Raw genomic sequence first — 26,719 nt, 5'->3', positions numbered from 1 at the left:
CCCCTGTGCTATGCAGTAGCACATTTTTGTCCACTCTGGCTGGATATTTCTTGATTTGGGTGCTGGTCATCCAGGTGTGGGCTTCCCAGGTGGCACAAGTGGTAAAGGATCCGCCTGCAATGCAGGAGGCGCAAGAGACCCGGGTTCGATCCCTGCCTCAGGAAGAGCCCCTGGAGGAGGAAGTGGCACCCACTCCAGTGTTCTTGCCTGGAAAATCCCACGGACAGAAGAGCCTGGCGGGCTACAGTCCGTGGGGTGCAAAGAGGCAGACACAATTGAGCACACTCGCGCGAGCCTCCATGAGCTATAGGTGTGATCATTTTGTGAAAATTCACTGAATTGCACAGTTAGGGTCAACGCACTTGTCTGTATCTGTATTCTACCTTACCAGGAGTCAGGTTCAGTTCAGCTCAGTTCAGTCGCTCAGTCGTGTCCAACTCTTTGCGACCCCATGATTCGCAGCACGCCAGGCCTCCCTGTCCATCACCAACTCCTGGAGTTCACTCAGACTCGCGTCCATCGAGTCAGTCATGCCATCCAGCCATCTCATCCTCTGTCGTCCCCTTCTCCTCCTGCCCCCAATCCCTCCCAGCATCAGAGTCTTTTCCAATGAGTCAACTCTTCGCATAAGGTGGCCAAAGTACTGGAGCTTCAGCTTTAGCATCATTCCTTCCAAAGAAATCCCAGGGCTGATCTCCTTCAGAATGGACTGGTTGGATCTCCTTGCAGTCCAAGGGACTCTCAAGAGTCTTCTCCAACACCACAGTTCAAACGCATCAATTCTTCGGTGCTTAGCCTTCTTCAAGTCCAACTCTCGCATCCATACATGACCACAGGAAAAACCATGGCCTTGACTAGACGGACCTTAGCCGGCAAAGTAATGTCTCTGCTTTTCAATATGCTATCTAGGTTGGTCATAACTTTTCTTCCAAGGGGTAAGGGTCTTGTAATTTCATGGCTGCAGTCACCATCTGCAGTGATTTTGGAGCCCCCACAATAAAGTCTGACACTGTTTCCACTGTTTCCCCATCTATTTCCCATGAAGTGATGGGACCGGATGCCATGATCTTCGTTTTCTGAGTGTTGAGCTTTAAGCCAACTTTTTCACTCTCCTCTTTCACTTTCATCAAGAAGCTTTTTAGTTCCTCTTCACTTTCTGGAAGCAAATTCCATGATGGAGGCTTATATGCAACAAGTTTATTGGGGGAGCTCCCAGTACAACACCTGTGAGAATCAAGCTGACTCAGCAGAGAGCGGAGGCGACTGGAGCAGAGGCCGCGGGGAGCTCTGAGGTAACGACAGAGGGTCCTTCAGAGACGTCCAGAGGCGCTGGCGCTGGGGAAGTGGGCCTCATACACTCAGCCACATATTCCCTTTCGACTGGAGTCTCTTTTCTTTAAAGCTGCTCTCTCTCTCTTTCCCTTTTAGATTGCTTTCTTTGGTGAGAGCATTTAACTCCTGCTGTCTTAGCAAATTTCAGCTACACAATGCAGGGTTACCAGTTGCATTCGCCAGGCCGGGACTCACTTTTCTACTCTTCGTTTCTGTAGAGTCAACTTTCGTTTTTTCAGATTCCACATATAAGTGACACCATGCAGTATTCGTCTCTGGCCTATTTCACCTGGCACCGCGCCCTCCAGGTTCAGCTGTCTGTCACAAATGGTAGGATCGCCTCCTCTTGTAAGGTCGAATGATACTCCATCGCCACATAGGTCCATCACATCGCTGGATCCGTTTACCTCGTGGTAGGCACTGAGGCTCTTTCCAGACCCTGACTGTTGTGAATAATGCCGGGCCGTGCCTGGTAGCAGAGGGCTCGGACCAGAAAGGGACCAGCTGAGAGTTCCCGGCCACCAGCCCCCCAGCGGCTCAGCCTGGAAGGCGTCCAGGCAACCTCTCCATGTTTGCATTAAAAACTGAAAAAGAAATGGTCTTGAACCGTGAGCGAAGTGAGAGGGAACATTCGGGAAAAAACGCAAACGCAATGGGCGGCCGATACGTGCTGACCGCGGACCAGCCCTGCAGCGACTGTTTCGGCTCTTTCGGGACCCTGGACTCTGAGCAAGGCGAGCCATGCGGCGTGTCAGGAGCTACTTCCCCGGGGGCCCACGCTTGCTTGTGTATCTCCCGAGACTGGCCGGGATTCTGGAGCCCAGCAGGAGAGAAGGCCTTATTAACAGCCGTGTGGGGTCTCCCGTTCAGAGCGTGGGCGCAACCAGGGGGCCGCGCTTCCGCCTTCCCGGCCCCGGGGGCGGCTCCGAGGGGCGGCGCTTGCGGGCAGCGCCCCGCAGCTCAGCCCCGGCTGCACCGGGAGCCCGCTGGTTGCTTATCAGAGCTCAGGCCGGTCTTCCGGAAGACGCAGAGGCTGCAGAGCCCTCTCGGGAGACACTGTGCTCTCCGGGGTGACCAGGAATCCGTTGCGAAGTCGTATTCCGTGGGGTCTCGCTCTCCACCCTGCGCCTTCTTTGCGGGGAAGCCCAGTCACCAGGCCGCCTCCCGCACATTACGCGTTCCTTTTTCTCCCAAGGGAGGGCTGTCGGGAGGCAAAGAGACGTCGGCTGACTTTTAGGACCACGCGCTCCTCCACCAAGTGGAGAGGACCAGCCCAGGGTGGCGGAAGATTCCAAGTTCTATCATAAATCGTGGTGCAGGCGGTCCACGACTTGAGACTCCACGCTCCCAATGCAGGGGGCATGGGAAAAGAAGGGAAAAAGAAAGAAAGGAAGGTACTTTCCAACAAGAGGACTGAAACGGGAGCCACTGGGGGCAGAATCCAGAGCTTGGCCAGGCTGGGAGGGAAGGGGAGTCTGTCTCTAGCATCCTCTTTCTTGGTCCTTTCACAGGAGTCCTCACTTTCCTTCCTGTTTCCTAATTTCCCGTTTAAACTCAAGATGCCCAGCGCCCTTATGCTTCTGCCAATTTTTTTTTTTTTTTGGGGGGGGAGGTAAGTTCACTTCATTTGAGCTGTTCTAGAGGCTTATTGGGGCTTCCCTTGTAGCTCAGTCGGTAAAGAATCTGCCTGCAGTACAGGAGACCCGGGTTCAATCCCTGGGTTAGGAAGATCCCCTGGAGAAGGAAATGACAACCCACTCCAGTATCCTTGCCTGGAAAATCTCATGGACAGAGGAACCTGGTGGATTGCAGTCCATGGGGTCACAAAGAGTCAGGCACAACTGAGCGACTAACACAGGCTTATAGGAACTCCAAGCTTTGGGGGCTTTCCAGGTCTCTAATGGACTATTACATACTAGACTCTAAAGGGATAGAATGTGAAACTGGATTGTCAAGGGTTTCCTGGGTCGTGGAGTTCATGGTTTAACCCATTACCAGGTAGCTCTGGCATTCGGACAGCTTGTTTAATACAACATGCATTTTATCCAACAACTCAGCTTTAAGTGTCCATACTATCAGTGGACTTGACTGCAGGCAATCTCTATGAGGTGCTGTTATAATGGATATATGTGGTTTTGTCTCCCAGAATGACTCTTTTTCTTTGGGGAAACACTGCTTCAAAGTGCTAGGACTATTGATTAATGGCGCTCCTGTATCTGCAGCGCAAGAAGGGCCTGGTGGTCCAAGGTGAACTGGCGATAGCAGTGTATCTCTTTGTTCATGAAGGTTGGTCCAGGGGTGGTCAAGTGACACCTTGAGATTCTGGGGTAGGATATTTCATCCTGGAGCAGCTGGAAACATCTTTTTCTGTCTTGCAATCTGTGAGGTCTGACTCTTGACACCCCATGGACTGCTGCCTGGCGGGCTCCTCTGTCTGTGGGATTTCCCAGGCAAGAACACTGGAGTTGGTCACCATTTCCTTCTCCAGGGGATCTTACCAACCCAGGAGTCAAACTCGGGTCTCCTGCACCGCAGGCAGATTCTCTACCACTGAGCCTCCTGGGAAGCCGCTACTACATACGCTGGTGCAAATAAAAGCCACAGAAGAGAAACAGAAAGTAGAGAAAAGTAGCAGCTACGCAGAGAGAGACCCCAGCGGCCTTCGAGGCTCTTCCCTTGCACAGAGACCAGCAGACACCCAGTCTACCTAAGGCAGCCCCATTTACATCCGTTGCTCCGTCTTAGCCATTGACATCCCCCTCTTTCCTTCTCAAAGGGGTCCAGGTGGGAGACAAATTACATAGTCACTGCTCCTATCCATGTGTGGTTAAATAAAGCAATAAAGTCCCTTCCCCTCTTAAGTTAAACTGCTTTTCTGTCATTTGCAACCAAAAACATCCTAGCTGACCTCCCACTCTTTTCTAAGTAACCAGGAAATCTAATTTCCTCAACTTAACTGGCTTGAACTCTTTGGCAGATACCTGGTCCTTGGCCTCCATCTGTTTTGTGGAATTGATACCTGGTTCTTCCAAGCTCCCCCAACCACCTCATCGTGAACCTGCATGCCTTTCCCCCACACTTCGCCACAGGTCATCAGAGCCCGCAGATTGCATTAGAAGGCTCTGGGACCAGGCTCAGGAAAGAGCCAGGCTAGGTTTGAGGGACCACTGGGTTCGTGAACATCAACTGTTTTTCCCATGCTCAAAGCTCAAAGTCCTGGAAGACAGTGTTGATTTAACCTGGATTTGGGGCCCGTTCTTTCATAGGGGAAACTAGGGCACCATGAGAGACATCTAATCGTAACCACACGAGATGAGGGAGAGGCTGTTCACCTCCAGAATACAGGCATGGTTAGGGAAAAAAGAGTGCCAGAAAGCAAGAGCATACTCTACAATGTGTACATGATAAGGCCGTTGGGTAGTTTTGCCAGCTCTTAGTATGTCTATCCCAGTGAGAGCTGACTGATGTCAGCAGGTGTCTAGTACTCAGAAACACTGGAGATGAGGGGGTTGATCTTTCTGGAAGAACTGAATTCCAGATCCGACTACCCCAAGTGATAATGGAGCCAGTCTTTATATGTTGCGCATTCCCTTCACTTTTCAAAATCTGGATTTGTTTTTGGCTGCACTGGGCCTTAGCTGCAGCTCGCGGGATCTGTTACTACTTCCCCATCAGGGCTTGAACCCGGGCGCCCTGACTTGGGAGTGTGGAGTCTGAGCCACTGGGCCACCGGAAGTCCGCTATGTCGTGCGCTTCTGTAACCTGTGGTCGTGACACGCAGCGCTGGCCGGCGTCCGCAGGGACTCTGGCAGGGCTCCTCTGTCCTCACTCTCTTGCCTCGCATCCACCTCGCTCTCCTGTCCGTGAGGCGTCCCCTCGCCAGCATCACATGGAGCTCGGTCTCTGGGCTGAGCCGCGCTCCCGACCTCGTCTCTGCAGCGCCCTGTCCCCCGCGGGCTTCCGGTCGTGCTGTGCGCCGTCCTCCGCGAGGCAGGTCCCTTCCTTCTGAACGGCCAGCACGGCCGCGTTAGCTTTGTCCTTCGGTTCTCTCTCCGCACCGTGCTTGACCTAGTCAACCCCTGGGCTAACACATCATTCAATCCAGGCTAACCCCTGCGACCTTGTACTTTATCACTGACTCGTGCAGGAGGCACCTTGATTTGTCCGTCCCAAACGGACGTGGGATGAGGTAAAGAACACTGGTCCTGGAGCCCAGCACGTCTGATTCATACCCCAGCTCTGCCGTTGCTGTCATTATGCACACCTGGGGCTGAGCCTCCCGTAGCCTGACGCCCTGTAGTTGGGGCCCTGACCCCCTGGGGTGTAATGCCTGACGATCTGAGGTGGCTCTGATGTGATAGTAGCAGAAATAAAGTGCACAGTTCACAGGGCACACTTCAATCATCCTGCAACCATCCCCAACCCTGCCCCATCCGTGGAAACACTGTTGCCCGCGAAGCCGGACTCTGGGGCCAAAAAGTTGGGACTGCCGCGGGGTAGCTTCCCTGCAATCCCACACAAGGGTGTGCAGATTTGTTTCGTGTGTGACTGTTTACTTTTGCCTTATTTGGTAATAAACTGCTTTCAGATAACTGACTTTGATACTACTTGCCTCCCTTCTCTTCAGCGTCATCGTGTTAGTATTAGAATAAGATGACCTATGCTGCAACAACAGAGAAGCCCTCGAGTCTCAGCAGCTTAAACGCTGAAGCCTGTTTTCCGCTCACATGTGACTCGGGACGCCCTCCGCCATGGATAACTCGGGTCCAGGCTCTCTGAGTCACGTGACCCCTCTACCGCAGCGTCCTTCACGTCCCCCTCCATGGAAGGGGGAGAAGGGCCGTTCCACAGAAGATTCTATAGGTAGCCTTGGAAGAGGCGTCCATAGCTTCTTCCCACGTGGCTTTGGCCAGAACTGAGTCACACTGTCCCTCCTGGATGCAAGGCCAGCTGGATAATACAGACTTTCGGTGTGCCCAGAAAGAGGAATCCGGTTTGGGGATCAAGCGTGCAGTTAGCCCGCAACACTCTCACTCCCCTGCCGGTGCGTGCTGAGCAGAGAGCCGTGCGAGGCTGCCCTATTTTCATTATACGGTAACTAGAATGATATCAAGCCAGACATATGGTAAGCTCTTTACGTGAATTATCTCATTTAATTTGATTTTCACAACCACCTCATGAGGATTACGGGGATTCAAGAGAAGTGCTGTGGAAATGGCTGGTGCCAACAGTTCATTTCACTTGCTGGCGCCTTTCACATTCCGCAGCACAACTGTCAGAGAGAGGGCACTCACATAGCGCCTGGGGACGTCTTTAGCGTCTCTGCTTGGAAATGGAGCATTTTGTCATGGAGCTGTATGACGGATGGGAGATTTACCAAAGCGAGTCTGCTCAAATCTTCAGTGGTAAGACACACAACAGTATGGGGTGAATATGAAGCAGACAGTTACAGGGCATAAGGATGAGCCTCCTGAATCCTGTGATTTAACGGGGGCTGATTCGCAAAGACACAGCCTTGGTTCTGTTGTTTGTCGTCCAGCGCGCACCCACAGCAGATACAGCCTCTCCCCGTGGCTTCTCCAGGGCAACGTCTCTGGCGTGGTTTTTCCTCCACAGTTGTGTTGAGGCTTCCCCCTCCCAGCCAGCACACCAGAGATAGACTTCAGTACTCACTCACTGCTGGAAGAGCCTGCTGGAGGCTGATAAGGAGAAATAACAGATTTTAAGTCAAAATGGGGAAGGAAAAGAGAGAGAAAGTCAGTTGGTGTCAAGGAAACAAGGAGGGATCAAAAGGAAACAGCCTCGCCCTCCAGCTCGCAGTCAGCACAAATTCTGTAAAAAGGAAGCTTTCCGTGAACTCGGCCTGGACACTAACCATGGAGGAGCTTTTCACCACGAAAGGGCACTGGGTGAGAAGCTGTGCAAGCGCTTTTCATTTTTTTGCAGTAGAATTCCCTCGGGGTGGCAGGGGCCGGGGTGGGGGGAGACTCCACCGGCACACGAGAGGAGTCTGTGTCCCTCCGGGGGGGCCTGGGCCCCTGAGGGCCCATGACTGTCCCACCAGCCCTGCCGAGCGCACACATGCGTGCTTTGTTTCTGGACTTGCTGCTTTTCATAGGAAGAGGCTGACATCACCCGAAGGCACCACCACAGAGCTGATGCGAACAGAAGGCCTTCCCGGGGAGTGAGAAGAGGGCACTGCAGCCCCTCGGGTGAGCACGGCTGGGGGGAGTTCCGCTGCTTCACAGCCTGGGGGCTGCAGTCAAGCAGCTCCCTAACAATCCCGTGCATGAGTTAAACAGCCACAGATACGCGTTGCCATCGACCTTTCTCCTCCTGGGCACCAACAACCTTGCAATATTCACAGCCCCTTTCTTTCCGAAGAAAAATCTATCAGAGTAACTTAGCTAGGGTGTTGGGGAGCCTTCCAGAATCAGATGACATGCTCCCATTTCTCAGTGAAAACTTCAACATGCTCTTTTTAAAAACTATTTATTTGTTTATTCTTCGGGTCTTTGTTGATCCTCAGGCTTTTTTCTGGTTGGGATGAGCAGCGGCTGGCTCCTCTCCAGCTGTAGGCATGGCTTCCATTCTGGGGGCTTCTCTTGCTGCTGAGCACAGGCTCGAGGGTGCTTGCGCTTCAGTAGTTGCGGTGCTCAGACTTAGCTGCTCCAAGGTATGTGGGATCTTCCCAGACCAGGGGTCAGACCTGCGTCTCCTGCACCGGCAGACAGATCCTTAACCTCTGGGTCACCAGGGAAGTCTGACACACTCGCCTTGACTTCTAATTCATGTACGGAAAGCACAACAGACCCAAGAGTGAAGAATTTGTCAGAGAGGAAAAGACAGCAGCAACCCTCACAACCTGCATTAAGACGCAAATTTCATTCACACATTCTGTGTACAGGCAGCTGTGTGTGAGGGCAAAGTCTAGCTGTATCACTGAGCTCTGGCCTTGTGTTCTCACAATGGAGGTTGCAGGGGAGGCAGAGGATCAAAAGGAAAGGTGAAGCTGATGAAACACCGTGAGACGCATTAGAAAACGGTGACCAGGGACAATGTGCAGAGAGGAAATAGACCAGTGGCGTGCGTGAAGCGCTCGGGCATACAGTGGACATTCGGCAGCTATCGCTGCTGTCATCGAGAAACTTTCCCTAGAAGCCTGGAGTCCTGGAGAGTTGCCTTGATTCCTTTTGTGGTGGGTCTGTGACCTGAATACCCTGCAAAAGCAGGAACTGTATACATGTATACACAGTGGAGCCCTACACAGCCCTGAGACGGACTGGAGTCTTGCCATTTGCAGCAACATGAAGGGACCTGGAAATAAGTCAGAGAGAGAAAGGCAAATACTGAGCGATACCACTTACGTGTGGAGTCCAAAAGACCCAACAAACCAGCGAAGATAAGGAAGCCGACGCACAGCCCCAGAGAGCACACTAGAGGCAACCAGTGGGGACATGGAAGCAGGAAGGGGCAGGACGGGGCAGGACGGGGCGTGTGCACGCTCAGTCGTGGCCATGCTTTGTGTCCCTGTGGGCTGCAGCCGCCAGGCTCCTCTGCCCACAGGGTTCTCCAGACGAGAACACTGGCGTGGCTGCCCTGCCCTCCTCCATGAAGACTGGGGTAGGGGTTACAAAGGGAAGTTCCCTTTAGCTCTCCTGGTCCTTGCTGCAAATTTACTTTCCCCAAGAAAGACGCCATACTGAAGGCCTCCTGTGCCCCAGTAGATGTCAGTCTGACCTTACGGGAGGACCGAGGGAAAACTAAGACACACACAAGCCTGCTTCCAGGGGCGAGGATGCTCTCCACGGGCCGTCTGAGAAACAGGAAGGAAAGAGGGACCGCATCAAGACTTTGAAACCCGCTTCCGTCTCAGGACAGCACACTGTAAGTCTGGGATTTTCACAGACACATACTTCTATTTAAGAAACATTAATTATCGGAAGGACTGATGTTGAAGCTGAAACTCCAATACTTTGGCCACCTGATGCAAAGAGCCAATTCATTGAAAAAGACCCTGATGCTGGGAGAGATTGAAGGCAGGAGGAGAAGGGGACGACAGAGGATGAGATGGTTGGATGGCATCACCGACTCAATGGATGTGAGTTTGAGCAAGCTTTGGGAGATGGTGATGGACAAGGAAGCTTGGCATGCTGCAGTCCATGGGGCTGCAAAGAGTCAGACATGAGTGAGCGACTGAACTGATGGTGAAACATGAGGGAAGGGGCAGGGCACAATCTTCAAGAGAATGACGTAGCCATGGGACATGACGGAAGCTTGACCCTCAATTATGAGCCCCCTGTAACATGTTAGCATTCTCAATGACACAGCCACCAGTCTGCAGCTAACTTAAAAGGCCAAAAAGTGTGCGCTGGTCCAAGACCTGGAAATGCCCACCCCTTCCTTGAAACAGAATAATCCACCCATTCATTAGCCTATGAAAACTAACCATGCCACATCTAAGGCCTTTTTCCCTCGTGGCCCAGCTGGTAAAGAATCTGCCAAATCTGCCTGCAATGCAGGAGACCTGGGTTCTATCCCTGGCTTGGGAAGATCCCCTGGAGGAGGGAAAGGCTACCCACTCCAGCATTCTGGTCTGGGCAATTCCAGGGACTATGTAGTCCCTGGGGGCGCAAAGAGTCGGACATGACTGAGCAACTCTCACTTTTGAATGTTATATATGACTTCCAGCAATGCCAGCAGGGCCCTGAGGGCTCCTGGTCAGGGAGGGCTTTCTGTCCTTCATTTCTTTCAGCAAGACTCCAAGCTCCCCGACCTTCCCTGAGTTCCAAAGGGCAGAACAGTTGCCAATCAAGGGAGGAGCAGTCAGGAAACCACCCGAGGCAAGATTACAGGGGCAGGAGAAGCTGGATTAGGAGACCAGATGCCTGAGACCCTTCACACCCTAATCTTAGCAGCAGCCCCACCCTTCGAAACAGAGAGAAGAAAGCAAGATCCTGCCTGCCTGTGGCTCAGGGTCCTGCCCTTTGCGACCCCATGGACTGCAGCCCCCTAGGCTCCTGTGTCCATGGGATTCTCCAGCCGGGAAGGCTGCAGTGGGCTGCCACGCCCTCCTCTGGGGGATCTTCCCAACCCAGGGATCGAACCGCACCTCTCTTTACCACTAGCGCCCCCTGGGGAGCCCTGCCTGCCTGTACAGCCTCTCTGATCTCCAGGGAGGGGGCGGCGTTCTTGAAGCGCTAGCCTACCGCGTGCCCCCTTTGCCTGGCAAAGAAAGAAAGTCACTCTTTCCTTCTCCCCTGTGACTCTGTCTCAGTATTTCTGTTTGGCACTGGTGCACAGAGAGTCAAGATTTTGAGTCAATAATTTGTGCGTCATCATAATCAGAGCTGTAGCACGGTAAAAGTTTCAAAAACATCCTGGGCATTATGAAGACACCGATGTAATACGTCAGGATGACAAACTACTTCTCACATTTGTTGTGCTTTATGAGCTTTGCAGCAACTCAGAATTCTCAATATCACTGACCAAACAAACATTTGACAAAAATTAAGTTTCAGAGTTTGGAGAAGATACTGATTGACACCTATCACTTTTATATTTCAGATGGGCAACTTCTGTGGTTCAACTGCTTTGAACGGGAGTTGAATGTGACCTCCTAAAGCTAGTATTCACGTGTCCTCTGACTCTGCTAAGTGGATTTCTAAGAAAAATTCCTACACTCGTCCCCAGGAGATGGTACCAGACTGTACCAGACTGTAAGTAATCCTGCTTACAACAACCACAAGAGCAACAACGGAAACAACCCAAATACCCGCCGCCAGGAAACCAGACAAATAAACAGAGAGTTTAGGAAGCCGTAAACAGTGAACTACAATCATACACAAAAGTCTAGAAGAATCTTAGCAACATAAGAAGCTCCCAGAAGTCTATATAAAGCTGGATGCTCCTTAAATACAGTTCATTACAAAACAAAACACCACACAACACCCCAAACAATGATTAAGAGCAAAAAGAACGGAGGCCTCCCTGGGGTCAGTGGTTAAGACTCCATGCTTCATTGCAGGGGCACAGGTTCAGTCCCTGGCTGGGGAACTGAGATCCACACGACATGTGGCGTGCTCCCCCCAAAAAATGAACAGCAGGGGGAGTTCCCTGATGGTGCAGCGGGTAGAACTTAGCGCCCTCACTGTTGCCTGGCCAGAAAACAAGAACGAACGGGAGAACGGTAACAATGTTCACCACCGTGCTCACCTTGGGTAAGGGAAAGTGGGGGCAGGATCGGGAAGGGACAGCACGTAAACGTAAGGGTTTGTCACTGTTCTGCTTCTGGGGTTGGATGGTGGTTTGTGCATCAGCCCCAGGATTGCATATCCTCCCCCCTCTACAGAGAGCAGCTTTCTAGAGACGGCCTAGACATGACTCGTGGGGCTGAAGGCAGGGTCCTGTCTGCTCCATCTTGTACCCCTAGTTCAATTCAGTTCAGTTGCTCAGTCGTGTCCGACTATTTGTGACCCCATGAATTGCAGCACGCCAGGCCTCCCTGTCCATCACCAACTCCTGGAGTTCACTCAGACTCGCGTCCATCGAGTCAGTGATGCCATACAGCCATCTCATCCTCTGTCGTCCCCTTCTCCTCCTGCCCCCAATCCCTCCCAGCATCAGAGTCTTTTCCAATGAGTCAACTCTTCGCATGAGGTGGCCAAAGTACTGGAGCTTCAGCTTTAGCATCATTCCTTCCAAAGAAATCCCAGGGCTGATCTCCATCAGAATGGACTGGTTGGATCTCCTTGCAGTCCAAAGGATTCTCAAGAGTCTTCTCCAACACCACAGTTTGAAAGCATCAATTCTTCGGCGCTCTGCCTTCTTCACAGTCCAACTCTCACATCCATACATGACCACAGGAAAAACCATAGCCTTGACTAGACGGACCTTAGTCGGCAAAGTAATGTCTCTGCTTTTGAATATGCTATCTAGGTTGGTCATAACTTTTCTTCCAAGGAGTAAGCGTCTTTTAATTTCATGGCTGCAATCACCATCTGCAGTGATTTTGGAGCCCCCCCAAAATAAAGTCTGACACAGTTTCCACTGTTTCCCCATCTATTTCCCATGAAGTGATGGGACCGGATGCCATGATCTTCGTTTTCTGAATGTTGAGCTTTAAGCCAACTTTTTCACTCTCCTCGCTCACTTTCATCAAGAGGCTTTTTAGGTCCTCTTCACTTTCTGCCATAAGGGTGGTGTCATCTGCATATCTGAGGTGATTGATATTTCTCCCGGCAATCTTGATTCCAGCTTGTGTTTCTTCCAGTCCAGTGTTTCTCATGATGTACTCTGCATAGAAGTTAAATAAGCAGGGTGACAATATACAGCCTTGACGGACTCCTTTTCCTATTTGGAACCAGTCTTTTGTTCCATGCCCAGTTCTAACTGTTGCTTCCTGACCGGCATACAGATTTCTCAAGAGGCAGGTCAGGTGGTCTGGTATTCCCATCTCTTGAAGAATGTTCCACAGTTTATTGTGATCCACACAGTCAAAGGCTTTGGCATAGTCAATAAAGCAGAAATAGATGTTTTTGTGGAACTCTCTTGCCTTTTCAATGATCCAGCAGATGTTGGCAATTTGATCTCTGGTTCCTCTGCCTTTTCTAAAACCAGCTTGAACATCAGGGAGTTCACGTCGTGTCCGACTCTTTTGGGACCCTGTGGACTGTAGCCCCCAGGCTCCTCTGTCCATGGTGTTTCCCAGGCAAGAACTCTGGAGTTGGTAGTGACTTCCTTCCCCAGGGGATTTTCCTGACCCAGGGATCAAACCCCTGTCTCTTGCGTGTCCTGCTTCGGCGGGTTCTTTACCACTGAGCCATGAGAAGAGCCTTATACATACCGTTCAGCAAAACACATGCCCTCAGGGAGGCTTCCTGAATGAATGAGCAAGTGAATACATGAGAGAAAAATGAGACGTTCTTTTGGTTAGTATTGAATGTAGTCTGGATAACCAGTCACCTCCTTAGTTATACCCTACATGCACTGAATTGTGGAACTGATTCCCTAATTAGTTGAAAATAAAAAAATAACTATCATTATTTCAAAATAGCAACCACATAGCATTTTTCCATATAGACTATTCCATCAGTCAGTTCAGTCGCTCAGTTGTGTCCGGCTCTTTGCAACCCCATGAACCGCAGCACGCCAGGCCTCCCTGTCCATCACCAACTCCCAGAGTCTACCCAAACTCATGTCCATTGAGTCGGTGATGCCATCCAACCATCTCATCCTCTGTCATTCCCTTCTCCTCCTGCCCTCAATCTTCCCCAGTGTCCGGGTCTTTTCAAATGAGTCAGTTCTTCCCAACACTCATCAATACATGTGTAGGGAGAAAATGATTTCAAATCAATACAGTAGAGAAAAAACCTTTTTAATGCACTTTTTTTCTTTTTTCCAGGCAAAAGAGCTTCAGAAAACATCCATCATTAAGTAGTTTTACAAATGGCACTTTTGGTTACATTAGAGAACTGGACACCAGCCCCACGTGTGCTCTCTGACAGATTAGTTGTAGATCAGGTTTACAATGCAACTCTTTCTTAGGATAAAAAAGTGGTTAATTTTCTCTAAAGAAAGGAAAAGCTAAAACCTTAAAGGCATCATTTTAAAAATTTAACATGTATTTCATGCTATACTATTGTTATATTATAATTTTAATTATTTTGCTGTAACTTTTAAGAAACAGAGAAAATAAATTTCAACCTAATTTAAAAATAAACATATATATTAAGTACATATATTAATGCATTTCACAATTCCATATAGTGACTTTGATTATGAACTTCCTTTTGGTACACGGTAAATTTGTCCTCTTGGTACTGAACTGAGGGAAAACATATTATACCTGAAATTCTTCTTTGAATGAGTAAAACCATGGTCAATGATACCAAGAGACTCCAACCAATTTGCAAACCTGAAATGATCTTGGGTTATTCTGATCACAGATAATCAAAATGAAACACGATTAATATTCAACAGGAGATAATAGTCAACACCATTCACACAGATCTTAAAGCAGGCGATTTTCATGACATGTTTGAAAGGAATGAGTATTTGGGAAAGTGAGGCTCTACCTTGGACTGAAAGCAGTGACTTTTAAACCATTAACTGTTCCCGCTCCAATGCATTCACCTTAAGGCAGTGTGGGGTTGGTCGTATCTAATCTGCTCAAACATGGATCTCTTCATGTTACCCACCATTTCTCGACCAGAAATTTATCAGTTCACATAATTATCTGACAGAGGTTCATAAGAGAACATCAGATAGCAGAACCAGCCCCAAGGGCGGCTGCGTTTTCTCTCTACAGCAGAATCAACCAACACGGCTTTCAAATCAGCGCCGAAAGCACACCTGTGCTCGTGACTCGCCGCCAAGTGATTTCTGTCTCCATCACAGACACACAGACACCTGGAAACGCAAGCGCGTCTTCTCTGGGAACAAACCAGGCCGGTTCAGAGCTCCTCCCGAGCGAGCTCAACTCACACACAATTCCCCACAGCGCAGACACACGCGCGCAGGAGATAAAAGCTCTTCAAAGTCCTGCTTCCTCCTAGTTCGGAACAATTCTTGGTGTTCCGTTTAGGACTGGAATTTCTGAATTTTAAAGCAGTTCAACTGTCAAAATGCCATAAAAAATATTTACTTTTTAATATGCTATGATTGAACAACTCAAGGCCTGAGTTTAAGAACGTATCCTTCACTTTCACGGGTACACGGCACAACCACGTGCCACGAACAAGCCGAAGCCAAACGCCCGTCTTCCCCAGCCCGCCCTGCGCCGGGGAGGCCAGCTGAGGGCTCGCGACTGCAGGCAGGGAGGTGCTGGGCCGGCCCGCCCACCAAGACCGCTGCGCGCCTCAGCGAGAGGCAGGGGGCGACACCGCGCTGCCGGGCCCCACGCAGCACTGCGGCTTCAGGATGTCCTGACTTCAGTTTTCACTGGGCGGGGGGCTTTGTTCACAACGCTGCACTTCTACCCAGCGGGTGGGCAGTGATTGGCATCTGGATTGCTGAAGTCTTGCAACAGCCAGGTAACTCCTTAGGCCTTCACTCAAAAAGGAGTATCTACTCTGGGCGGATTAAAAACGGCCAGACTCTCGGCAGCTCCTCCCATCACAGGGGCAGCCTGCTTTTGGACCTCTTGGTTCTGGGCTAGCTTTGTGACTTGCACCAGCCAAGAAAAGGCTACGGAAGTGACCCTGTGCGGCTTCGGGCGGGTCCACCCTGTGCGGCTTCGGGCGGGTCCACAGAAGGGCTTGCAGCTTCTCTTCTTCCTCTCTTTGGCACTCGCGGCTTCCCCGGTGGCTGAGAGGTTAAAGCGTCTGCCTCCAATGCGGGAGACCCGGGTTCGATTCCTGGGTCAGGACAACCCCCTGGAGAAGGAAATGGCAACCCACTCCAGTATTCTTGCCTGGAGAATCCCATGGACGGAGAAGCCTGGTAGGCTCTAGTCCACGGGGTCGCAAAGAGTCGGACACGACTGAGCGACTTCACCTCACTTCACTTCACTTGATCTCCTGAGACCGAACGAGGAAGCCTGGGTCAGCTATGGGGAAAGACCATGTGAGTCCAACGGAGGAGTCTCAGCCACAGCCCCAGGCCACAGCCAGACGGAGTCACAGAGCCAGCCCCCGCCAGCCAGCCCCGAGCATCGGCCCTGAGCATCGACCTCAGGTGCGCGTGTGAACTCAGCCAGGACACCAGGCTGTGCTCGGTCACCCTAGCACAGCTCTGCCCGAAGGCCAACCACAGGCTCCTGGGCGAATCAGTAGTGTGAGAAGCTATGCTCCGGCCTGACTGCTCAGAAGCAGTGCAGAGCTGACAGCCTGCTCTGTGTCAGGAAACGTGCTAGGCGACGGCAACGCCTGACACAGTCCCTCCCGTTCTGCAGATGCTGAGAGAGAACTCCGGGAGACAGAACGGGGGACGGGACCATTTCCGAGGAAATGTCAGCAGTGCTGGGATCGCGGGAGGCTGGTGTATAGGGGTCCCCGGGAATTCAGAGAAGGGCATCCATCCCAGAACCAGGCTGCTGGTGAAGATTTCCCAGAGGGAATATCTAAGACAATATCTAACGGGAGTTCATAAGACAGACTGTTCCAGGCAGAGACAGAGAAAGAACAATTCCAGGGAGGAAAAACTGCATGTGCAAAGGCTGGAGAAAGTTCAGCCTGGCCCTCTGGGTGAGGAGCACTCACAGGGTGAGGAGCACTCAGGGTGAGGAGCACTCACAGGGTGAGGATGAAGCGTGGGCTGGGGCCACGGTTCAGGGGGCGCTCTCCTGAAGCAGAATTCTCTGGTGTTTGGGCTTTAAGCTCAGGGTGGTAGGAGCCAAAGGCTTCCCTCCCTTCACCTTAGTATCCCTTCCTTCACCTGGGCCTTCATCTGAGCAAAGACATCAACGCCACCCTCTGAATCAAGGAAAGCCTTTCTCTGCTGCTTAGACTGGCTGAAGGGACGTGGAGCTGGGCCAGCACCCGAACAGTCATCAGGTCGGGAGCAAAGGAGCAGCGGCCGGTGGGAGGATGCCGTCCCCGGAGGCCTGCCTCCTTCTCGAGTCGGTGGTGAACACCCAGGCCCAGAAGGCATCTGGGACGACCTTTAAAGAAAGCCTGATGGGTAACGCCTCCCCCGGACTGTTAACAGCCTCAGGCCTTGATGAGCCCGCTTCCTCCGCTGTGACAGGGCGATGCGCCGCCGCTGACCGCCCAGGGCGCATCGTGCGCGCAGCTCGGGGGCAGAAGGCTGCGGAGGGCTGGGGTGGGGTCAGGGCGCCTGCACTAGACAGACGGTGCCTGAATCCAGGCTGTCGCCCAGGAGTTCCTGCCGCGGTGGGGACTTAGAGACCTCTTCTAAACTTGCTCAGACTGAGCGAAAAGTCCGAAACACCAGGGCGATTCTAACTGCCTCGCGGGTCGTGATGAGGATGGAGAGTGACCACAGCGCCTGGCCACGGCGTAAACGCGCGGGCACACGGAGAGGACAGGACTTCCCGCGGCGGGCTGACAGGACTCGCGGTAGGTCCTGCGTTCCTGCAAAACCCTGCTCTCGGCCTAAGGCTACAGATGAGAAAGGTGGGTTACCAGAAACACAGCTGACATCTTCAGCACAGCGCGTCCGCTCTACCAGAACCACCATGTCATGACCCAGCACCAAACAAAGGCCGGGGCAGAACATGCGCACTTTGTCACTGCGTGATAAGAAAGTAGCCTGGTCGTTCTGACGCGCTATATGAAAATAAAAGGAACTGGGCATTCCCTGACTCCCTAATTTGGCACTCTGAGAAACTTCCTCTACACACCAAGCTCCAAGATGCATTCTCTTCAAGACCAAAACCAAAGCCAAAAAAAAAAAACCAAAACAAAACACGTGCATATGTACAAGTGGGCTAAAAAGTTACAGCACAAGAAGGTGCTTTTGGCAAAAAACAATCCCACCAAATAAGCAGCATGTCATGTTCTTAGAAGGTGTCACACTACAAAGCTAGTGAAAATTCAGGCCAATAAGGCAATTTAGTTTCAAGTGTTATCATATATGGGCCAAGTTCCAGAATACTTCACAAGGGACAGCTTCAGCGTGAAATCTTGGCAGAAGCATGATTCTGAATTATATATGTACATACAAACGTGTCTGTTTTGACATTCAACATATTCAGAATTATTTCTAGAAAGCTGCTCTTGCTGATTGACAGAATGATCCAGGCTCAGAAAGAGAAAACAGAGCCCACGTAGTTTTGAAGTAATTATCTCTCTCCCTGCCCCACCCACCTCATCACAAAGGGTTTGCTTTTTGACCACTGCCATAACTGAAAAAAAGGCAGCAATTAAGAAAAAGTCAAAAACGCTTTAGAACCTTCAAAACGCCAGTTAACAAGTACTATTCCTTTGGATGTTGCTTCAGTTTGAAATTCAGTGAAATCAAGATCCTCTAATAAGCAGATCCATGCTCGTTTTGGTGAGAGTAGAACGTAAAGTCTAGAGAAACTACCGTATTGATTCCCACGAAGGCAGATTTAGCACGTTGCTGTTTTGGCGAAAGAAGCATCTCAACTTTTTGTGAACCGAGACCAGAAACAACGGACGTGAACTACAAATGGAAGTTGAGTAAGGCAATGCAGCTACGTGGGGAAAAAATTCTGTGTCTGAAACTTTTTCTGCACCGACAGGTGTTGTCTTTTTTCCTTTTTTCTCTTTTAAAGACATACTCCCTGGTTCTCCCACATTCAACAGGGCATCAGTGCAGGAAACTCGAATGAAGACGCGAGCGCACGGAGCGCAGATCCGCGGTCCGCCGCCGCCGCCGCACCGCGCGCCCCTGCCCGGCCCGGGCTCAGCACTCCAGCTCCTCCATGACCTCCATGACGATGGTGCGGGGCCCGGTCAGAATCAGGTTGCTCACCGTCCGGTAGTCCACGTGCAGCACGTTCAGCCCGTTCACAGAGACGACGAACTGGCAGACCTGGAGGACAGAGAGAGAGCACCTCTTGAATCCCGAGGCGCCCCGGGCAGCACGCGGCGCTTCCGTTCCGGCCGCGCGGATGGAGCGGAGCCGGCCGCGCGGGGCGCAGCGAGGCGGACGCGAGAGGCAGGCGGGGTGCGGCCTCGCCCGCGTGTGGGGCCTGAAAAGGGCGCCAAGGAGCTCAGCTCCAAAGCCGCAGCGGTCACAGATGTAGAAAACAACTCAGGGTTACCAGGGGTGAGGAGGGGTAAAGTGGGAGGTGGCGACGAACACCCACAGGGGACTGTAGCGGGGCTTCCCCCGCGGCGCCGTTACCAGGGGTGCGGGGTGGGGGGATAAAGTGGGGGGTGGGGGATAAAGTGGGGGACGGGATAAAGTGGGGGGTGGGGGATAAAGTGGGGGACGGGATAAAGTGAGGGATGGGGGATAAAGTGAGGGGGAGGGATAAAGTGGGGGATGGGGGGATAAAGTGAGGGGTGAGGGATAAAGTGAGGGGTGGGGGATAAAGTGAGGGGTGGGGGATAAAGTGGGGGATGGGATAAAGTGGGGGGGGGGGGATAAAGTGGGGGATGGGATAAAGTGGGGGGTGGGGGATAAAGTGGGGGTGGGGGATAAAGTGGGGGATGGGGGATAAAGTGGGGGTGGGGGGATAAAGTGGGGGGTGGGGGATAAAGTGAGGGGTGGGGGATAAAGTGGGGGGGAGGGATAAAGTGAGGGGGGGAGGGATAAAGTGAGGGGTGGGGGATAAAGTGAGGGATGGGATAAAGTGGGGGATGGGGGGATAAAGTGAGGGGTGGGGATAAAGTGGGGATGGGGGATAAAGTGGGGGTGGGGGATAAAGTGGGGGATGGGATAAAGTGGGGGGTGGGGGGATAAAGTGGGGGATGGGATAAAGTGGGGGGTGGGGGGATAAAGTGGGGGGTGGGGGGATAAAGTGGGGGATGGGGGATAAAGTGAGGGGTGGGGGATAAAGTGGGGGGTGGGGGATAAAGTGGGGGATGGGATAAAGTGGGGGGTGGGGGATAAAGTGAGGGGTGGGGGATAAAGTGAGGGGTGGGGGGATAAAGTGGGGGTGGGGGATAAAGTGAGGGGTGGGGGATAAAGTGAGGGGTGGGGGATAAAGTGGGGGGTGGGGGGATAAAGTGAGGGGTGGGGGATAAAGTGGGGGATGGGATAAAGTGAGGGGTGGGGGATAAAGTGAGGGGTGGGGGATAAAGTGAGGGGGAGGGATAAAGTGGGGGGTGGGGGATAAAGTGGGAGGTTGCGACGAACACCCACACGGGACTATACGGGGGCTTCCCGCGCGGCGCTGGTGGTAAAGAGCCGGCCGCCAGCGTGGGAGCCACAGGAGACTGAGGTTGCACCCCTGGGACAGGAAGACCCCCCTGCAGGAGGAAACGGCAACCCACTCCAGTGTTCTTGCCTGGAGAAGCCCCTGGGCAGAGGAGCCTGGTGGGCTATAGTTCATAGGGCCACAAAGAGTCAGACACAACGGAAGCTGCTCGGCACAATGATACATACACAGTAGGGAAGTGTGTAGCGCAGGGAACTCTACTCAATACTCTGTAATGACTTAATATGGGGAAAGAATCTAAAAGAGCTGCTATATGAATATGTACAACCGACTCACGTTGTTGTACAGCAGAGACGGACACAACACGGTAAATCAACTATACTCCAATAAAAATTCAAAAATAAACTAAGCACACATTGATTTTTGCCACACGGCACAGCGTGTGGGATCTTAGCTCCCCAACCATGGATGGAAGAGCCCTTTGAGGTGAGAGCATGGGGTCTTAGCCACTGGACCATCAGAGAGCACCTGAGATTGAGTAATTCAAGAATTTGTTACGGTGGATGCTAACCTCAGGCTCTAACCCCACCTTCCTAAGGGAATACAAGCTGCAGCTGCTGAGAGGTGTTATCCTGTCTAATGCGAAAGTCTAATCATGTCTAACTTTCACCAGTCGTGAAAAAACAAGGATTCACCAGAACTCATTAAGCCGAAGCTGGAAGTCGCTAAGTCATTTCCAACTCTTCGCGACCCCATGGACTGCAGCCCGCCAGGCTTCTCTGCCCACTGGAGTCTCCAGGCAAGAACACTGGAGTGGGCTGCCATGCCCTCCTCCAGGGGGTCTTCCTGACCCCTGGAGTGAACTCATATCTCCTGCAGGTGAGGGCTTTGCCACTAGCGCCACCTGGAAAGCCCATGAAGGTGCATACCTGCTCTCAATTATTTATTAATAATTATGTTAGTGTGGGCTACAGTCCACAGGGTCGCAAAGAGTCAGACTCGACTGAGCGACTTCACTTTCACTTTCACTTATGTTACTGTTGATGACACAAAGAATGTGAAAATACTAAAACACCCGAAATCACAATTTCCTCTTACTGCTTTCTGAGTGTGTAGGATCAATAGAAACTCAAACACTGTATTAACAAAGATAACAAATATGAAATGTAAGCAATACAGAATATAAGTTGTATGTCATATCTCAAATGTAAATATAAAATACAACACATAAAATACTGTATTAGTAAGTCTAAAGATACCTATAACTATTACTTAGATAAATCAAAACTGGAACATATTAAAAGGGCAGCTGTGTACCTGTGGAAAAGGTATAGGATCTGGAATCCAGCAATATGGATTTAAGTCCTAGTTTCCTTTTCTGGATGATCTTAAAAGTAATTTGTCTTCCTCTAGGTGTCAGTGACATCATTTATAAGACACAGTTGGGTAAAAACACTTATCTTCACAGGTTCAAATCAATGAATTTAAAATTGCTTTGCAAATATCAAGCCCTATACCAATAGTGGCTTCAATTAACTTCTTTTCCTTTAAAAGTATCTTTTTTCAAGGTCATATGCAAAACCAGATGGCATGTACAGAGTGGCGGCACAGTGTGTATTTACTCAGCAGACGCGGGCTGCTGTCATGAACCTCTGTACCCTCCACTCGGCTCCCCGGCTTCCGCGCCGTCCTCTGCAAGGAGAACAGTCGCTGTTTCTCCATTCCCGTTTCCAGAAACCTGGCTTGTGAGCTCAGGGCACTTTTTTATTTCCCCCAGAGCACATCCTGTACAGAATCAGCAGTTCTCAACCACGGCTGAAGTCAGAATCATGGTCACGTGAGCAGGTCAGAGTACATCCCGAAGCAAACTACGACTAATTTGCAGGACAATTTAGTGCTATCGTAACATAGACGCTTGCTTCTTAGAAGAAAAGCTGTGACAAACCTAGACAGCACATTGAAAAGCAAAGACAATAAATCCTTTGCCAACAAAGTCTATTTAGTCAAAGCTATGGTTTCTCCAGTAGTCATGTATGGATGTGAGAGTTGGACTATAAAGAAAGCTGAGCGCCAAAGAATTGATGCTTTTGAACTGTGCTGTTGGAGAAGACTCTTGAGAGTCCCTTGGACTGCAAGGAGATCCAACCAGTCCATCCTAAAGGAGATCAGTCCTGGGTGTTCATTGGAAGGACTGATGTTGAAGCTGAAACTCCAATACTTTGGCCACCTCATGCAAAGAGCTGACTCATTGGAAAAGACCCTGATGCTGGGAAAGATTGAGGACAAGAGGAGAAGCGGACGGCAGAGGATGAGATGGCTGGACGGCATCACCGACTCAATGGACACGAGTTTGAGCAAGCTCCAGGAGACAGTGAAGGACAAGGAGGCCTGGCGTGCTGCAGTCCATGGGGTCGCAGAGAGTTGGATACAACTCCACAACTGAGCAATTGAACAACGATGTGGACGCTCGCTAGAGGTTTGTGTTTTCTGCTGCAGCTACTCAAGAGTCAAAGAACGAGAATTCCATCCCCTCCCGATCCAGAGCGCTGACTTTAGAGTAAGGCGTTTCTTTCCTGCAAACAGATGAAGAGTCCTGTGTTGCCCAAGGAGAGGGCAGAAGCTGCCTGGTCTGGCAACCCCCTCACAGGTTTGCAAGGGTGAGACACGTCTCCTGGTCGCTCAGGGAGTGCCCGCAGCGTTTAGTCTTAGCCAGAGCTGTATTCCATCCCCTACGCTGTCTTTGTTTCCATTGACCAACATTTAAAAATTAGGAAATTTTCACACAAAAATCTAGATCTCTAGGGAGCTTCTCTAGTGGTCTAGTGGCTAAGACTCCACACTCCCAGTGCAGGGGGCCCAGGTTCGAGCCCTGGTCAGGGAGCCAGATGCCACATTCTGCAACTAGAGGTTCTGCACGCGGGAACAAAGGTTCTGCACGTGGCCACACAGCTGCAGATCCTGCGTGCCCCTGCTGGGACTCAGTGCAGCCAAATAAGCAAAGAAACAAAAACAAATATTTTTTTAAAAATTCCAAATTCTGGCCTCTTTGGAAGAGTCTGAAGATCTAACCACACCAGACCTGGATGGCCGCTGGACCCTGCTCCATAGCGGCTGCCCCTTTTAATGGGCATGTTCTCTCGTTTGCTGTGGTCCTCAGCACTTTCTGTTTTTCTTAAACCTAGCTGAGAGGTGTTTCAGATCTGTGATCCCTGATCTGGGGCCACCAGAGAGAAAGAGATAAGGAGAGGTGGGCTTGGTGCTTCAAAACTAAAGTGAAGTGTTAGTCGCTCAGTTCTGTCTGACTTCTTGTAACCGCCAGGCTCTCTGTCCATGGGATTCTCCAGGCAAGAACACTCGGTGGGTAGCTGTTCCTTTCTCCAGGGGATCTTCCCCACCCAGCGATCAAACCCGGATCTCCTGCATTGCAGGCGGATAGAAGGACTCTTACTATCTGAGCCACCAAGGACGCCCTAGTTAAACAGTCTGGGTTCCTGCAAATATCTCATGATGTTGTTTCGCTTCTTCCAATTTCATAAGAAGGTTTTTACTCAGTTGAGGTTGACTTGCTTCTTCTGTCACTTAAAATTCTCAACAATATAGAAATTTAGACATTTATTTCATTTTTTCCCCTTGAATGAGTAAAAAAAAAAAAAGCCTTTCAAACATGTGTCCTGCTTATCTTCAAGGTAGTATTTTTAGAGTCAGGCTGTTGGAAAGACGTCATCTCTCCCTAAGCGGTCCCAACAGGTGCTGTGGTTACAGCGGGTCCAATGTCCTGTTACTAAAAACGTGCAAAATGACCTGGAAAGGCAGGCACTGCCATGCAATGTATTTGGTTTTAATGAACTTTGAGCTAGCATCTCTGGTACACTATGTTCTGAAAATCAACACACGTGACAAGTAACAGTGGAAACCACACAGCCTGGGTGAAATGATTTCTCTACTGACATGAAAAAGCACAAACACACGGAACATGCGATGAGCTCTGAACAGACCAACCTTGGGTGCCCAGCACCTCCCGCGGGGGTCAGAGGGCGTTAGATGCCACCCCAGGTGGTTACGAACATTCAAGTGAGGCTGTGGCGTTTTTCTTCTCCTTACAATTATCTTTATCAGATCAGTTTTCAAAGCTTTGATTGCAATACCCTCATTTCCACGGTTCACTGAAAAGAGCTCATTCCTAAGTGCCTGTAGCTGCTCTGAACTCATTTCCTACAAGGAGGACACCGTCGCTTTTTCTACCCTTTGTTTTTACTTTAAAATTAATATGACTGACTTATATCAGTTTCGGGTGTGCCACCACAGTGATTCGGTAATTTTATACATCACAAAATGACCCTCTCTAGCTACCGTCTGTCGCCTCGTGACCATCTAGTTACAAAGTCATCACAGCATTGTTCACCACGTTCCCTACACTGCACACTCAGCCCTAATTTTCAGTAGCAGTGGGTACCTCTTAGCCCTCTCCCCCTAGCTCAGGGGTCCCCGTTTCCATCTCAACAGCGCTTTGGTTTTGTTTCTCTTAAAAACAGTTTACTAATTAAAAAGCAAAGCAGTATACCAGCTGTATGAGAGAAGTTTGCAGAAGTGGAAAAACTACTCATAATTCAAGTGAATATAACTACTTACTATTTTTGCATATTCCCTTCCAGTTCTTGTCTTCCCATACGTATCTTTTACCTTCACTATATAAAGAAGGGGAATGGAAGCCATTATCCTTAATGAGCAAACCCCGAGGGAAGGTGAAGGACAGGGAGGCCTGGCGTGCTGCAGTCCATGGGTCGCAGAGAGTCAGACACGCCTGAGCGATGGAACAACACCATCCTTGATGAAGAGGAGGAACAAAGCCTCCCCAGGTCTTGGGTACGTGATGTCTCTGAGCAGCAGGGCAGTGCAGAAAGGTTCTGAAAACCAGAGTCGGTCGGGTAGGAGGTAGCAAGTAGAAGAGGCAGGACTTGGACACTGCAGCTGAGACCAGGCTGGATAAACACCGAGGCTGCACCCCAGGCTTCCTCCCGAGAAGGAGCCAAACCAAGGAAGCAACCTTGCCTCTAATTCCCCCTGCCCCGTGCTGGTGGTCGGACACTAACCACTAGCCCTCCGAACAGCCAGGGTGCCCTCGGGGTTGTGCAGTTCCCCAGTAGTCCTTGTATGGCTGGGCCCATCACAATCATCGGAGTGTTTCACGCAGACTGGGAGTGAGGTGGAGGAGACGCACAGCACCTGGGATCACCGCAGCGTCCTCTCTCCACCCCGGAAATCTGCATGCACCAGGCACTCGGATCCCTGCCACGGAAACTTTCCTATGGAAGCTACTCTCAGCTGTCCTTTTTTCTCCTTTCTGATCTTGAAAGAGAAGGAAGGGTTGGAAGGGAAGGCTGCTTCAGGCTTCCCCTGAAAATAACAAAACACTGAGCAAGACAGAGACCCAGACAGATACAGAAGAGAATCAGGGAGAGCTGAGTCCCGGTGAGTAGGAAACGGAAGCGTGTCCAATCAAAGGAGACAGAGAGCAGAGCCAAGGTGTGGCGGGCAGGCCGACACTGAAATCCCCAACCAGGCAGAGTCCCCAGAGGTGTCTAGAGATCACCCTAGCCGAGCCCCCACTAAAAGCAGAATTCCTCTCTACAAATCCCACCAGGCATCCAAGCTATCCTACTGGATCATTCCTTGAGACAGGAAATACGCTGATCAGTGAAGCAGCTTATTTTGAGCCAGTTACGTGTGAGAAGTTTCAGCTACAAATCCAGTCTACATTATTTAAGCCAACGTGTAGGAAACTATTGGTTTGTTTCTGGCTGTGCTGAGGCTTGGCTGCTCCGACACGTGGGGCCCTCCCCGAGTGGGCAGCAAATCCGCGCTCCCTGCATTGGCGAGCGGATGCTCGACCCCTGGACCGCCAGGGAAGTCCCTGTTCAAGACGTTTTTGCTGTTCAGTTGCCTAAGTGAAAATCCCATCCCAGTATAAAACAGCGGCTCTCAAGCTGTACTGCAAATATAAGTTACCTTTCAAGGGCTTGCTGAAAATGTGAATTGTCAGGTCTTATCACTGACTCGATGGACATGAGTTTGAGTAAGCTCCGGGAGTTGGTAAAGGACAGGGAGGCCTGGCGTGCTGCAGCTCATGGGGTCGCAAAGAGTCAGACATGACTGAGCGGCTGAACTGAACTGAATACATTCTACAGCTCTGAGAATTAACAACCCCAAATACAAGAGGGGGGCTGACATTTCAGATGTTATTGTAATTACTGCTTGCCTGCAGTCTCTCATTTTTAAATTTTTACTTTTCCACAATATTTATTGATTTGTTTGGCTGCACAAGGCCTTAGTGGTGGCACGTGGGCTCTAGTTCCCTGACCAGGGATCGAACCTGGGACCGCTGCACTGGGAGCATGGAGTCTTAGCCAGTGGACCACCAGGGAAGTTCCTATTTCATCCACAAAGCCAAATTTTGCCATCTTCTAAACTTTAAAATCAGGACTTCCCTTGTGGCTCAGATGGTAAAGAGTCTGCCTGCAATGCGGGAGACCCGGGTTCAGTCCCTGGGTCGGAAAGATCCCCTGGAGAAGGACATGGCACCCCACTCCTGTATCTTGCCTGGAGAATCCCAGGGATGGAGGAGCCTAGCGGGCC

The 26,719-nt window shown here is 50.9% G+C and overlaps 1 protein-coding gene across 3 annotated transcripts in view; it reads right to left on the bottom strand.

Moving 5' to 3' along the window:
* Positions 1–13,687: 13,687 nt before the first annotated feature.
* Positions 13,688–26,719, bottom strand: part of DEPTOR (DEP domain containing MTOR interacting protein) — a 160,436-nt gene continuing 147,404 nt past the window's right edge. For all 3 annotated transcript variants that reach the window (XM_042254542.2, XM_042254544.2, XM_042254543.2), the window contains one exon: positions 13,688–18,792. In XM_042254542.2, the coding sequence (XP_042110476.1) occupies positions 18,664–18,792 (129 nt within the window). In that variant the 3' untranslated portion in view covers positions 13,688–18,663. The remainder of the gene's footprint in view (positions 18,793–26,719) is intronic.

This window comes from Ovis aries, chromosome 9 (assembly GCF_016772045.2).
Source record: "Ovis aries strain OAR_USU_Benz2616 breed Rambouillet chromosome 9, ARS-UI_Ramb_v3.0, whole genome shotgun sequence".
NCBI lineage: Eukaryota > Metazoa > Chordata > Mammalia > Artiodactyla > Bovidae > Ovis > Ovis aries.
The sequence above is the reverse complement of the archived record's forward strand: the minus strand, read 5'-3'. Positions and strand labels throughout refer to the sequence as shown.